General features: G+C 42.1%; 1 protein-coding gene across 1 annotated transcript; it reads left to right on the top strand.

Moving 5' to 3' along the window:
- Nucleotides 1-11,180: 11,180 nt before the first annotated feature.
- six2a (SIX homeobox 2a) lies at nucleotides 11,181-14,774 on the top strand. The gene is made up of 2 exons (XM_080781464.1): nucleotides 11,181-12,346; nucleotides 13,760-14,774. Exons 1-2 carry the CDS (start codon nucleotides 11,787-11,789, stop codon nucleotides 14,067-14,069), a joined length of 870 nt encoding a protein of 289 aa, XP_080637590.1. The 5' UTR covers nucleotides 11,181-11,786; the 3' UTR covers nucleotides 14,070-14,774.
- The last annotated feature ends 1,211 nt before the right edge of the window (nucleotides 14,775-15,985 follow it).

Here is a 15,985-nt window from a genome sequence, read left to right on the forward strand (position 1 = left end):
GACATTAGAATTCTCCCTTGAAACTAATACTGTAGTGGAATTGTTTCTGTGAGGTGGCAGCCCCTATAACCATGCACTGTTTATTCATACATAAGGCTAGAAGCACTTTGAACCTGCATGGCATCCCTATTTTGGGCATGTCTTACTGTAGGTGAAACCTTGACCATGCCTTGAAAATGTCAGGAATTTTCTAACATTTTCAGAATTTGCTAAAATAACAAATCTACTTACAAGCTCGCAGATCGGCAAAAGTCCTGAAGAAGACAAACGAACAGTTCTAAAGCATTGCGAATGGCTATTTTCAGCATATGACATTGGCACACAAAGTACGTATAAATCAAGCCTTATACACAGACAACAGCGAGTTCGTCTAACCGGAGCAAAGACCAAAACATCTACAGTATATCCAAATGATGTGTCCAGATATAAAGTGTTATGGTATTATCAACTAGGCTGACTCATGGGAGAATAAAGTTATAGGGGTTCACTTGGCCTAAACTCATAACAGAGCCATTGTGAATTGAGTCACTAAAAAGAGAAAATAAGCCCCAGTAATGTGTAATGATGCATGAGGCATTTCCCCATGCTAAGCCCCATCTTTCCTCTCAAATAGCTGTGGTCGCCATCCACTCAGATTGATTATAATTGTTAGTTTCCTGAACAAAGCGCTCAGAGTTTTGCAGGCGTTTAATATACCCAACAGGCAGAATTAAAAAGCAATCATGAAATTCAATTCTTCCATATAAAAACAAATGGGCAAAAAGGGGCCGGACCGTGCTTCTATTTACACAGCAAAACACATGCCTATATACGTTTCCAGAATATCACATGTTATGCCCAGAGAGAGAGCGAGCAAGGACCCATAGAGAGATGTTTGATGGATGGTTTGGTTTAATGAGAGAAGTCGTTTAGTTGATCAAAGTAGACAAATCATTACCGAGATTCCTACAGAGACTTCAATGGGGGAAATAGCGTTTTGAAGTTCATAATGGGATTCAGAATGCACAGAACACAAAATAGCTACAAAGATGTACTGCAAGAATGGACATCCATTTTTACACTGCCAAAGTTAAATGAAAACGAAAAAGGATTTTGCAGTATGTCTATATAGGAGTGAACGAGTGATAACTTCCTATACCTGACGGCAGTAAAACTCCCTCATGTCTGAATACTGCATTATGTTTGTCTTGGAACTTGGAAGGCCTCTGAGACACCACTTCTATAGGATAATACAGTATACTGAACATTTATACTTTACATTATAGTACTTTAGTTACGGCAACAGCTTTGCAGGGGGTTTCCAATGCTGACTACTTGATGATGGACTTATGTGCCTGATTTATAGGTGGCTGCGCACCATGATGAGAGCCAAAAAACAGCAGATCTACAAGCTCACGACACATCAATTGCACTGTGAGCTTCTGCTATTATCAGTGGGTGACACTGCAGCACAACTAAGTAAATCATTCATAAGGCACACTATATAAAAAGTACTTGAATAGTCATTCGGACCTGCTTAAAAATGCTTAATAGTTTCAGTGTATTGGTGCACTCCCGTTCCAAGCAAGGGTATTGCATACCAGATGCTCTAATACTATCTGAGTATATAAATATAGGCTAGGCCTACCTATGTTCTTCATATCCGCTGACTACATATCAACAGGCAAACACAGAGTGAACCTATTTATAGGCAGTGAGGCTACTGAAAGCCACAGCTTGGCCCGGATAGTGAAGCAGACCTGGCTGCTGATAAGTTGTCTTCCAACAAGTCATCTGCGTGGCGTGCCATAAAAAAAAAGAAAAGAAAAAAGAAAACACCAACACACAGAACATTGTACAACAATATGTTTTCTCTCCCAAGTACAGTATCGACGCTACGACCACTGACTCTATCATGGAACTATTTACTGCCCATGTGGCTGCTGACACGAGGTCAACCCCGCGTTTCAAGTGAAACCACGGAGCGTTGTAAAAGGCGTGCGTACAGGAATGGATACAAATTCAAGCATTAGCACATCGCTAATTACTGCGGGTCACTTTTAATAAATTCTTTCCTGACATATGAGGTCCAGTGCTGTAAAAGAAAAAGGGAGGGATGTTGCATATGGGAAAAACATTAAGCGATGTTGCAGTTTTTTTTCTTTTGCCATAAGCACAAAGCTATAGGCTTGCATGTAAAGGGATACCATGCTATAAGGTCTTAGGAGTGCTGCACAGGATACCCATGTCCCTTGGTTTAACTTAACGGGGGGATAGCACTTACTTTAAGAACTTACATGTGTTTTTTTACGGTTGAGGGCCATCCAAAAGTCTGTATTTGTGAACAACATGTTTCCAAAGCGCATGAGGAGGCTGCAGGAATCATCAAATCTGTGATGTCACTCAAACACAATTTCCTATTTTAGATTGTATATAGTGCACTTTATGTGATGGAATCATTGTGCTCAGGGTCACCATGGGGGGGGGGGGTTAAAATGCTTGTATAGGCCTACATTTCAGCGGGATTACAAAGGAGCTCACAAAGATGCCAGTGTAATAATATTGAATAATTATTTGGGGTCGTCTACAGTAGGGTATAACTGGGTCCAGCACATTAATTCTACCCAATCAGAACCACTCAATGTGTATCTTATAATGAGATATTAAATATGGATGGTGATTTTGTAAATTAACCACCATATTTCCACCAAAGTATAATTCATTTGCCTGATAGTAGCATGCATCCAGTAGTCATATCCAGGGGGGCAGGACAAGAGGTGCCTTGGGCCCAGCTGAAATCTGATTGGGCCCTGAAGTGCCCCTGCAGTGGTAAGTAAACTCAGATATGATGTTGTTGTTGTTTCAAAAAGTACTTGATCAAAAGGAAAAGAAGTCCGCACAACAGCTCTGCTCCACAGTGTTTCATTTATTTAGTTCAAACACTGGCACTTTATGCCAGTGTTTAAATAAATAAGACACTGTGGAGCAGAGCTGTTGTGCGGACTTCTTTTCCTTTTCCAACTGTATTTGTCCAGCACCAGCGAGGGACTATGGGTGTTTTCAAAAAGTCCCTTCTCTGGTTCAAATAGTGATGATTTTACCCCATGAGAGGATTATTCATGCACACAATCATTTGGTTACTATATTCTCTTTTATATGGAAAGTTGTTCTGAATATTCACTGACTGCAACAGAGCTAAACATGCTGACAGCTGACATTTGGGAGTAGTATTCTCTTTTAAAGGTAGTATAGGGGAAAATCACATTAACTGCAGACAAGTCTCATTTACACTCTTCAACAACTCAACAAATCATTTCATTCGTGATCAGAAGCATCTTCAGTTCATATCCAAAGTAGTATAGGTTCAAGTGGTTAATTAGAATAATGTCTAACCACATAAACCTCTGTGTCCCTGTTCTGTCATTATAATCAATGATTTTTTTTGATCGATAGAATGGCTATTTTTTTGCTATTTATCATACAATTAAATATATAGGGTTTAGTGGTTGGAATAGGAGTTTGCCAATGCTCACTATTGTTGGATGATTCTGTGAAAAGGACTTTGATTAATATGCACAATCTGTTGACAAGCAAAGCATAGCATAGTTATTTCATAAGTAACAGACATAACTGAATTGAGGACATGTGTAAAATTGTTTCAGTTACGCCTTCTGCCCCTGGAGGCAAGATGAAACCAACAATTTGAACTGATTTTCTTTCTTTTTTTTTTAATCGTGCCAAGAATGTGATTCATTTAAAAACAAAATTGAAACTGAATGGTCACAGAAAAGTTAATTAATTTTCTTTTTTTTTTTTGTTCTACAGAGGATATTTTGAAGGGCCTCTTGAAAGTCTGCCTAAAGGGAATGACTGAAAAATAGGTATTAAGAACTATATTTACTTTTTGAACGTAGATTCTTACAAGTTTTGTGAGAATGATCTTTTTTTTTATTCATTTACTTTTATCAATGAAACACTTGTTCCGAAACCCAAACTTTACATTTTCCCTATTTTTGAAAAAAGAAGTACCTCTAAATTACACCACAGCTGTGCCCTCTCAGCAAAAATACAGCACAGAATCCAGACAAGCGTTTACTTTCCCCTTTACTCTCATCTCTTTCAACCAAATCAGCAGCGTCTTGTCACTAGGGTTAGTAAACGACAAGCACACTCCCTCAAAGTTGTAGTATAAGTTGTCAATTTTTATACCATATAGTTGATGTGAAAAATGGACAAATCAAAATACGGATTATGCAGACCAAATTGATTCAACTATTCACTGTTTCTTGGGGGGTATAACATTAGGTATAACTTGAATTCATTCATTTTAAGGTTGTAGGCATTGTTACTTGTTAGTTTAATTGAAGGCAGTTTTGATTATGGTTAATGTTTGTGTTTGGCTTAAGCATTTCAGAAAAATACTACATAATTATATAGGCTAATAAATGTACATGTATTTATAATGTTATGTATAATACTGAACAGCATAGGCTACCGTGGAACATATACACTGAGACAGAGAGTCACAAGACACACACACACACACACACACACAGTCACACACACATCTGCAAAAACCTTTAGAGGTGTATAGAACGTATGTGTATAATTAAATGTTTAGGTTAGATGCAGGGATGGAACCCCGGAGTATACATTTTGCTAAATTAAGTCTCTCTCCTCCATCTCCTCACATTGGTCATGGAAAGTGGAAACATTGTTGGACAGTGGTTCTCTAAGTGAGCTCTGAGGACCCCCTGGGGGTCCTTGAGGCGGTTGCAAGGGGTCCCCTGCAGCTAAATTAGTTAATTGAAAATCATGCACTTTAACCCCATTGTATACTTTGGCTATTCAATAATAGCCAATCAACCTCATAATGCATTTTGGGCTTGTATACAATGCTTAGCCATGGCTAAGATTTTGGAAACAAAGACAAATCTGTAATGGGGATCCCTGGCAACAAAATCTTTTACAAATATATTTTGGAGATCCTTAATTGACATGAACATATTTGAGAACCATATTATGCAGGAGGTTCACAGCTGGCTCTGTAAAAAATGCAACCAAACGGACCCGTATTTGGTTGCGTTTGAACCCCTCTCAGAGTTACAAACGGATAAATTAACACTGAGGATTCTACCGCCGTGCACTTTATATCTTCTGTCAGCTCACGCCTGCAGCAGACAGCTGACACTGAAGAAGTAGATCTGGTGACATTTGTCCCGTGACCTAGTAACCTTGACGAGTGATAGTACACAGTCAAACCTCAGTGTTAAATGAGGATTTTACTGTGTAATAGTATAGTAAGCCGTAAGTAATACTGTAGCAATTTGTACATTTTGTCCTGCCTGTTTGTGTATAGGGGAACACACTATACAACACTTCATCATTACATACAGCAACTCTGAGAGGATAGACTGCACCCATCCTGAGTGTTCATTTAATGCTCAGGATTTTATATTGTGTAAGATATTCACCTTTTAATATATCATACTACAAAAAGGCCAACAAATAAAGGGTTAAAATGTGAAAGGGCAGAGGGAGCCACAGAGTACATCACTATAGTTGCTAACTCAACAAGTATGTCATTGGAATGACCACACATCACTCGCTTTGTTGATGATTAGATGGAAGGCAGGCTTAGTGTTTAATCTGATTATCCTATCATATTGTCCAATGGCTATGTAGTATATAGCGGGCTACTATATATAGCCATTTAAACATAACCCGAAAACAGGACATTTTCCAATAACATATACTGTCCATATACTGTGATACTTTGAAGAAAGTATTCCTATAACAGTTGCAGTATATTTTATTGTTAAAACAATTAGGGCACAGGATAAAGAACACTATATAAAATCGAAGCTGATGAATGGGTATATATGCAGAGAAGGGGTGACTGTTACTGAGCAAAGACTCTTAATCAATGACTATACTGAACATATAGAGCTTTAACCTTTTAATTTAAAAAATAAGTTAGTTTTAAACAAATAAATAGCACTTACAGAGTGCCTTTAATATGGGACTATGCAATACTTTTTTTCAAAACAAATAAATGAATTAATTGCTAGTGATAAATATGCTGTGTAAACAGGGCTATAGCCTATAGGCCTACATGGTAAACAGACAAACGTCTCCTTCAGAATAAACGACATTATGGCCTACTGTTCGTGTATATATAGCACTTTAAAACATGTGAGAAGAAGGTGCTCAATCTGTCCCGTGTACTTGCCAAATTGTAGACGATAATAATACATAATTCGGCAGTGGCGTCTGTTTGCACTCATTTAAACAACCCCATGCGTTGACGTAAATCAGTGTCCAAAGGCTCCAATCGCTTTATGTATGAGCCCCATATACCGGTTACCACCGCGCAGCTGCGTTTGACGAGAGACAGGTACATGCAGGGATTTTACGCAAAGCGCGCTCTGCTCCCCGGGGACCGTAAAGGTTAGAGACCGTGAAATATCAGAGAGGTGCTGGAGCGGTGCTCGCGGTCCACTCCAAATTATAGCCGAATGCCGTGCGTGCTCTATTGGTCTCGATGGCGAGGGAAAAACGCCTTGGACGCGCATAAAGGGCTCCAGTGTGCGGCTGAAGTGACCATGCAACTCCTGAAAATAAACAGGAATCAAATGCAGTGATTGATCGAATGAATTAGTCTATGCAAGCGTGCATGGTGCGCAGCTGCGCACTCTGTCATGCTCGCTCACTCTCTCTCTCCCTCTCCCTCTCTTTCTCTGCTGACACACACACACACACACACACACACACACACACACACACACTGGGAGCTCCAGTGAAGGGCCTCGCTGAAAGCAGCCACTTGTTGCTCGCGCAGACAGCCCACCTGCGATAAGGCGAGCCTGCAGGTCATGTTGTCTTATATCGACATCTTAACAGCCCACTATGTGCATATGTAGTTTCGGGCACATAATCATTACATTAAATCGCGCCGTGCACAGAAACACCATCCAGAGCTTTTGATTTCTATAGCTTTTGGCCAATATTCATGAGTGCGGTGTTTAAATACAAACGGACATGTGTTTTTTCAACGCTGCGCCAGTTGGGCAGACACACAATTTGAAAACGACCTGACTCTCTCTCTCCCTCTCCCCCTCCCTCTCCCTCTCCCTCTCCCTCTCTCCCTCTCTCTCTCTCTCTCTCTCTCTCTCTCTCTCTCTCTCTCTCTCTCTCTCTCTCTCTCCTCCCTCTCCCTCTCTCCCTCCCTCTCTCTCTCTCTCTCAAGTCTCAAGTCTCAACCCTCCAAATGAAGACAAGATCCACTCTTTCCCCTTCCTGCTCCAGTCCACTCGCCTTCTATAGTCCAACCCCCCTCTGCTCCACACATAGCCCCGGCCTCTGGTAACAAGATAGATGTAAACAACCAATTATTGGATAGGCCCTCATTCATATCCCCTTAACCGGCACAGACACAGAGGTTCTGGTTTTAATAATCCCCCCCCCCCCTCTCTCTCGCTCTTTCTCTCTCTGCCGCACATTTTGAAGTCTGAAAGAATGTTACTCATCAACCCCCGTCGCGCTAGTCTCGGGTCGATACTATAGCAGTCTATAGCAGAATAAAAGCCACCCTCACCATCCCCTCCGCGCGCACACACACACACACACACACACACACACACACACACACACACACACACACACACACACACACACACACACACACACACACACACACACACACACACACACACACACACACACACACACACACACACACACACACACACACACACACACACACACACACATCTTGCAATAATCAGCTCAATTAGTGGAGGTCGCGGCAGAGAGCGGCCGAGGTTAGCAGTGGGAGGTTGTGAAAATAGGGGGTTGGCTATTAGGGGAAACGCGATCTCCATTCATCAGCGGTCGTAATAATCACCGCTTCAGACCCGGGCACGGGGGTCTACCGGGCCGGGCCCCTCTGATCAAACTGATCCGTGGAAACAAGTGGTTTACAAACACTGTCAAGGGCCGAGACCGAGACCTTGATTCGGCCTGTCACTGCCGGCACAAAGGCCCTCTCCTCTCCGCCCGTCTTTTGACGGGCAGCGAGGTTGTGTCTATACAGACCGGCCTTTCATTCTCTCTGCACTGCAGTGACAGTAAAGAATTAATTTAAAGACACGTGAAGGCATTCGTGTAACTGCTGTTGTTGACAGGGGGCGAGAACATCAGTCAATTAAAAATATTATAGTAATAATAATATAAAATAATAAATAGGCCTACACACAAAATATGTTTGGTTAAACTGACAACCATATATAAGCTGGCACAGGTATAGGTTATTCATTTTCAAGAATAAAGAAAGGCTAAATGTTAACGAATTAATGAATGACGTATACGTGATTAAAATAAAAACATGACTGTTTATATAGGCCTATAAACAAAGACAATACTGTGACTATTGTGAACCAGGAGTCGCTGACACTCCTCTTTCCATTTAGAGAGGTTTCATGTATGTTTTCAGGTTCAATTATGAGACCTTTAAGCTGTTTGTCTTAGATGACCGTAGGATAAGTTTATCTAAAATCGCGGAGAAATGGCGCGGCCTGTCAAACATTGTGTACAGGTGCTTATTTTCACTTATCACTTTCGCTGACTCAAGTAAAGAACTTTAATCACTTAGCCTATATATGACAATAGGCCCATTGATTAAAATTCTATAAATTATACCTCATAAAAAAATCAGTTCATGAGGATTATAACTTTTCTGATTTAACTTTTCTGACTTCATGTAGGTAGGCTATATTATTAATTTATTGTAACGCTTTTGCTATATGTTGAAACAAATTATGTTATTATAGCCTATACCATTAAGCTTTTAGCATTATATTAATATATCATTATGTAGGCTATTATTATTATTATTATTATTAGTTTCTCAATCTCAGTGGAATATTCCGGTGGAGTGGAATACATTTTACATATAGAAACCAACGGGACGATATACAAGATTAAATCGCTGCCTTGTTTCTTTCAATATCCATTTCAGGCAAACCCCAGTCCCCTGACGATTAACATCAGTCAAGCTAATGCCGTAATACCTCACTGAGAACTGCGCTTCGGGCGAAACCCAAGTCAATTTATTAAACAGAAGGAAAACACAACACGGAAACCAGGATCAGTCTCTCCTTACAAGGATGCTCATCTCGGGTGATAAACGACGTTTACAATTAGGCTAATAATTCCTCTTAAACGGGGTGAGCGGTGGTTTTGTACAAAATGCGTTGTCTTGATATATAGCCTAATTTCATTACAAAAGAGGCTTATGGCCAGTGCAAATGTATGCGTATGTATGCGTGCGTGTGCGCGCGTGTGTGTGTGTCCCTGTAGATTTGACACACACACACACACACACACACACACACACACACACACACACACCCCTTGCAACAATATGCCGTGATTGTGTTCCTAATAACGGACAATAAAGAGCCTGCCTATATATATGGTGCAAAAAAAAAAGATTAATTAAAATATTTGGAGGCGGGACTGAGGGAACCATCAGGTTAACATCTCGATTCCGCTCAGGGCATAATGTTGCCCTGACTGAGCCTTCCCTGTGATCATGACTGTCTGCAGGATGCAACAGTAGGTACAGCCTCTCCGACCGGAACCCAAACAACTCTGCACTGCACACGAGAACACAAGCAGTCCTTTCATGCCTATAAGCCATCTCCCTTTAATTCAACAAGCGTCAGCGGTTCTGCACTTTCCCCTGAAAAAAAAAAAGTAATTTGGCTGAGCTTTCTTGTGGTCCAAAGGTGTTATTAAATTATGGTGACGACTGAAAACTTCAGAAAGCTGTAAGATGAAAACAGCCCCAAACAGCTCTTTATAGCGGGACTCATGCTGTTGCTGTGTGTGCGTGTGTGTGTGTGTGTGTGTGTGTGTGTGTGTGTGTGTGTGTGTGTGCGCGCGCGTGCGTGCGCGTGTGCAGTGCACAGACCGGTCACAGGAGTGATGTGATACTGACTGTGTGAGTATATGTGTGACTGCATGTCTATGGTAACCCAAGGGTCCCATGTGGCGAGGTGATATAAGTCGACTGGTCAATCTTTAGTCCAATAGTCAATAACAGACATGTCCGGGCGTCCGGCCACATAGTGCAGCAGCGCTCCTCGCCTTTATATATACCTGCCAATACCACTTGAACAATCAACAAATCAAATAGGCTAAGATATAGTGTTATGACTGCTATGCCGTTTTCATTTCCAGGACAAACAATAATAGTAATAATTTGTCTCACCGAATCGTGTTGTAGTAGGCTATATCAATCTCTCTCCTGGATTTGCCCCATGTGTTACAATCCATGCACTGTCTGTCTGTCTCCCCCTCTCTCATCCACCAGACATGACACACTCGGGCTACTATTTATCCACACACCTTCCGTGCAGCTCTGCTCTGCTGCAGGGGACGGTCATGCCCCCCAAAAACGTTACACTAATATAGCTATTATTATTTTGTTGTCATGGTGCGGTGTCACATGCATTAAATATTGAAGGGATTATGGGGGGGCCCTTATCACGGTATATGCTTGGCACATAATTTAGATGGAACAATCTGGATTAAACTAAAGGTCTGATCTGTATCTCTGATAGGCCTATATATCAGTTTAAGAACACTTGTACATGAGTTGTACTATATATATATATACATATATACATACATATATACACACACACACACACACACACACACACACACACACACACACACACACACACACACACACATTTATAATAGTTTGAGTCAGACTAACATTTCCTCCTATACTTAAAGGTATATTATTATTAGACGGCATGGCTATATACCCTTCGTTTTATAGTAATTTAAATTGTGTATAATGGCGGAGAGAACTAACCTCAAACCTTTCCCAACTTTATGGATTTGGAAGCCGTGCTGGGGACCGGTGAGAAACATAGAGGGTTGGAAACAGAACAGTGTGCATTGCATGCACGGGCCGCCGGCAGTGCGCGGCACGCAGCGCAGGCAGGCAGGGCGTCCGGAGCGCTCTGGCGCCATCGCTCCTCTGGCTGAGGCATCACGGCTCGTCTCCTCCTCCGTGCTCTGCGCTCGTTGGCTGCCCGAGGTGTCTGTCAAAGCCTATAGGGGAAGGAGGAAAAACTGTTTTAGAGGACAAAAAAAAATCTGAGCAATATTTCTATGGGGTAGGCGGGCCCGCTCGCGAAGGGAACAATCGGATTGCCTTGCCAGGGAGCCACCTCAAAGCCTATCGGGTTACTTTGAATGACAGCGTAACCATGGCAAATAATTTGAGTAAAACTATTGTCTTATCCTCGCCATCCCCGGGTCAGATAACCGACCAATCAGAGTTCATATAATCGCTTTTCTTGCCAGCTTAGAATAATATTATTAAAACGAGCCAGCGAGTCAGTCTCCGGGAGTAGGTTATGTTGAATCGACATAGAAAAGGTGTATGAAGGAGTAGCCTATGGAGTAACAACTTTCTCTCTATGCTCACCAACTTTTACGAGGAATGCCGCTTGTTTTGTTTTTTCCTATAGCTGAACTGGACTTGAGTTTTTTTCAACTCCCCACGCTTGGATATTATACACCCTTTTTGTAACTTTTGAATCTTTTTTTTATTTCATTTTTTTTGTTTTGCTCTGTTTGGGGAGCTTTTATCGCACATGGACTCATGGACTCGTTTGGTTTAATGTCTTAACGTAGCCATCGGCAGTGCGCGAGTGAGAGTCGAGGAGTCGTGGGAGTAACAGGCACAAGATTATCTGTTTGTATCGGTTTACTGCGCGGCGATGTCTATGCTTCCAACATTTGGTTTTACGCAGGAGCAAGTAGCGTGCGTCTGCGAGGTCCTCCAGCAAGGGGGGAACATCGAGCGACTGGGGCGCTTCCTCTGGTCTCTGCCCGCCTGCGAGCACCTCCACAAGAACGAGAGCGTCCTCAAGGCGAAAGCCGTGGTCGCCTTCCACAGGGGGAATTTCCGAGAGCTCTACAAGATCCTGGAGAGCCACCAGTTCTCGCCGCACAACCACATGAAGCTGCAGCAGCTGTGGCTGAAGGCGCACTACATCGAGGCGGAGAAGCTGCGAGGCCGCCCGCTCGGCGCCGTGGGGAAGTACCGCGTCCGGAGAAAGTTTCCGCTGCCCCGCTCCATCTGGGACGGCGAGGAGACGAGCTACTGCTTCAAGGAGAAGAGCCGGAGCGTGCTCCGGGAGTGGTACACGCACAACCCGTACCCTTCTCCGCGGGAGAAGCGAGAACTGGCCGAGGCCACGGGACTCACCACCACGCAAGTCAGCAACTGGTTCAAAAACCGACGGCAAAGGGACCGGGCGGCGGAAGCAAAAGAAAGGTAGGCCATGGGGAAAGTTATATCAATCAACTATTGCTATTTATTTATGTTTTGCTGTTGTATGTTTGTTTTAGTTGTTTAGGGGGCGCATGAGCTGTAACGAAAATTACAGAGCTGTTGTCAGGTAAATTACAATGCTATAAAAATGTCCTACATCGTAATTTAAAGTCGTTGTGTAATCACATTCATCATAACAGACTTTCTTGCTTTGACATTAACATCAATAAGCCTGCTATTTAACGTAATAGCCCAAGGGCCTATATACGGCATGCATTCACGCCAACTTTAACAAGGTGGCACAAACAATAAAACCAAATAGCCCGCAAGTCAGAATATCTAAACCAAAAACTCCTTGTGCATTATTTACACTATATTTTACACTATTGGTGTGTTGAAGACACGCACGCAGGCCCAGCTCCTTTCACATTTCATTAGGAGCCGTTTGTACATTTCAAAGTGTTTACACGGGCAGACGTGCGGGGAGAATTAGGAGACGTCTGTAGTCAGGTGCTGCTGCTCTGCTCGGTGGGTAGAGGTGTCTCCTTTCACCCCCTGGCCTCTAATTCGGGCTAAAAGCTCCACGTAAATCATGTCTCCTCACTGGAAAAAGCCTTACTCGCTCCTTGCAAAACAGTTACAATCAATGCCAAAGACACACTGTGTCTTTGGCATTTATACGGGACCTGTCACAATTAGCCTATCGTTCGGCTAATACAATTGAAACTGCTAGTAAAATCAAATCAAACATAAGCACCTATATATATCAAATCAGTTTCCATTGTTCAGGAGACATTATGACACAGGGCTGGGGGAATGACTATTTTCTCTAAGCCTATACCTTTTATTAAAACTATATAGGCTATTTATTTACCTTTGGACAACAAATCAATTATATTCATTATAGGCCTTAATTTGCGCTGATACAGAAATATGCAGGTGTGTGTGTGTGTGTGTGTGTGTGTGTGTGTGTGCGTGTGTGTGTGTGTGTATACAACTGCAGGGTCGTTTTCCTAAACCATGCGTTCGGGAGTGAAACGGTTAAGTGAAATACTGAAATGTATATGGTACAATTATTATTCACAATTTTTCTAATTCTCTATTGTTAACTGTATTGACTTTGCCTTATTTATATGACAATAAAATAGGCCTATATGCCAAATTACCATTTCAATGTGAGGTTCAAACCTTTAGGCCTTTTTATTAAATACCATCGTCAATATTTTTTACAGCTCTGGGAATTATCCGAAATGCTAGATATTCAAACTAACAGGACGAATAAATTGTGGGTTTGTCTATCCTGCATGATATATACGTAGGCCTACTAGTGATATTATAAAGAATAGATTCAGCATTAGCACTATACACTCTGCACTAGCATTATAGTTCATATAGTGTTTTGTTTTACGTTCACAGAGAAAACAATGAAAACTCCAACGCCAACAGTCACAACCCATTGACGTCTTCCATGAATGGAAATAAAACTATTTTGGGGAGCTCGGACGACGACAAAACGCCCTCCGGCACGCCGGACCACATGTCCCACAGCCCGGCCATGCTCCTCGGCAATAACTCCGGTTTGCCGTCCCTGCACGGCCTGGCTCCCCCACCGGGACCCAGCGCTATCCCGGTGTCCAGCGCGGACTCGGTGCATCACCACCACTCGCTGCACCACGACAGCATACTGAACCCTATGTCGTCTAATCTGGTGGACCTTGGCTCTTAGACCGACCGGGACACGGACACGGACACGCGGAGGCACGGAGGGCACATGAACTTTCTACGTGAGGACGTCAAAACGAGCTTTATATATGGAGCACTTGAGGCAAGGTGCAAAATGACAGACATGGAAAGAAGAGACTTGAGAATGAGGCTTATGTGGTGTGCGCACAAACACACACACACACACACACACACACACACACACACACACGCACACACGCACGCACACACGCACGCACACACGACGCACACACGCACGCACTACAGAGGCGGTTCTATAGGGCTTTTAGCCTAAAAAGTAGGCCTATTTTACCGGAATGTAATAACATAACATGTTATATTGTTGTAAACGATAACAATAAAAAAAGTCTTAATTCTTGTTACTATTATCGTTATGATTTTAGGGGTTTTAGATATTATGTCGACAGACCATATAGGCACCGAGTCAGAGGTACCCCACCGCATTTTTTCGTTTACATATAGGGAGCCATAAGCAGTTTATTTTTGTTTTGTGTTCGGGGTATCCTACCTTCAAGTGTCTTATATCACCAGAGGCGTCTGTGACAAGATGAACTATCTAATCTCTTACTATTATTTGTACTTTCATTTGGGAAGAAACTGCATGTAAACTTTGCGATAAATAATAAAACATAAACAAATCGATTCACCTATAGTTTCATATACCCTTTACAATAAAAGAGAAGAAATACATGGACTAAAATGAGAATTTGTTTGATTCATCCCATCTTGATTATTTATTTTTTCTTGGAGAGGAAAAAAATATATTGGCATGGGCCACTGACCACTGTGCGGTCTTCGATCACGTTAAACAATTCATCAACAAATGACAACAATCAAATAGCAAAACTGACCAAAAATAGCAGGAGTGGGATAACGTGCACCCCATCATTATCCCACTACTATTTTGACATTCTTAAAGGACCACTTCAACCACTTTTCAACCTATCTTCATAAAATAGGCCCTCACTAATAATCATGAAGAAATGGCGCAATTTTTTTCCTACTCGGTCTGTGTCTCATATAGAGCCCTATATGAGACACAGACCGAGTAGAATTTTTGGGGGCAGTTCAGAAATATACCCTCCAGTGACATCATCGATGGGGAATACAAGCTAATAGATGTAGGCTTTCTAGTCCTGAAAAAAGTTGCAATGCGAAAATGGAAGCCATCGTTCTCACGATAATAAAAATCTAAAAATTTGTAAAAAAAAAAAATCTTGTTTAAAAAAAATTCTGCCTAATGATGATGTCACTGGGGGACGGTTTCTAAACTGCCCACAGCCTTTCTATATGAGATACAGAATGAGTGGGGGGGGGGAAATCGTGCCATTTTATCATGATTATTAGTTGAGGACCTTATATGAAGATAGGTTGAAAAGTGATGAAGTGGTCCTTTAATATTTTCCTCCACGAGCATAGGTCTACAAGCAAAACCACGATCACTTGCAGGTTAGGCTATACGAATTGAACCGTGTAGGCTACAGCTGCACATAGGTTGCGGCCCTGTCTGTATATGTGTGGAGTAGCCTACATATAGCCTATTATTGGGGAAATGAAATATATGATGAAACAGGCACAGCAAGAGCCCTTATAGCCTTTGACACATAATGGTCATTGTTGAAGAAAGGTGCAGCAGGCAGCCTGTAGACATGCATGTTGCGCCGCCGCCACCCACCACCCACCCAACGACGTGGGTGGAAACTGAAAGTAGCCTATATCCCCTTATTCCCCTATGACTTTCATAAAATAGGCCAATGGATTATTTATAGTCATGCCTCAACGCGTCGACTGACTCTACGGTGGATTTTAAATGGGGAGGCTATACCGAAGCACCAATTTCGTAACAACAAAGTATTGGGGAAATTAAATCTATGATGAAACAGGCACAGCAAGAGCCCT

This window comes from Protomyctophum bolini (genome assembly GCF_963924005.1).
Source record: "Protomyctophum bolini genome assembly, chromosome: 14".
In the NCBI taxonomy this organism is placed as follows: Eukaryota; Metazoa; Chordata; class Actinopteri; order Myctophiformes; family Myctophidae; genus Protomyctophum; species Protomyctophum bolini.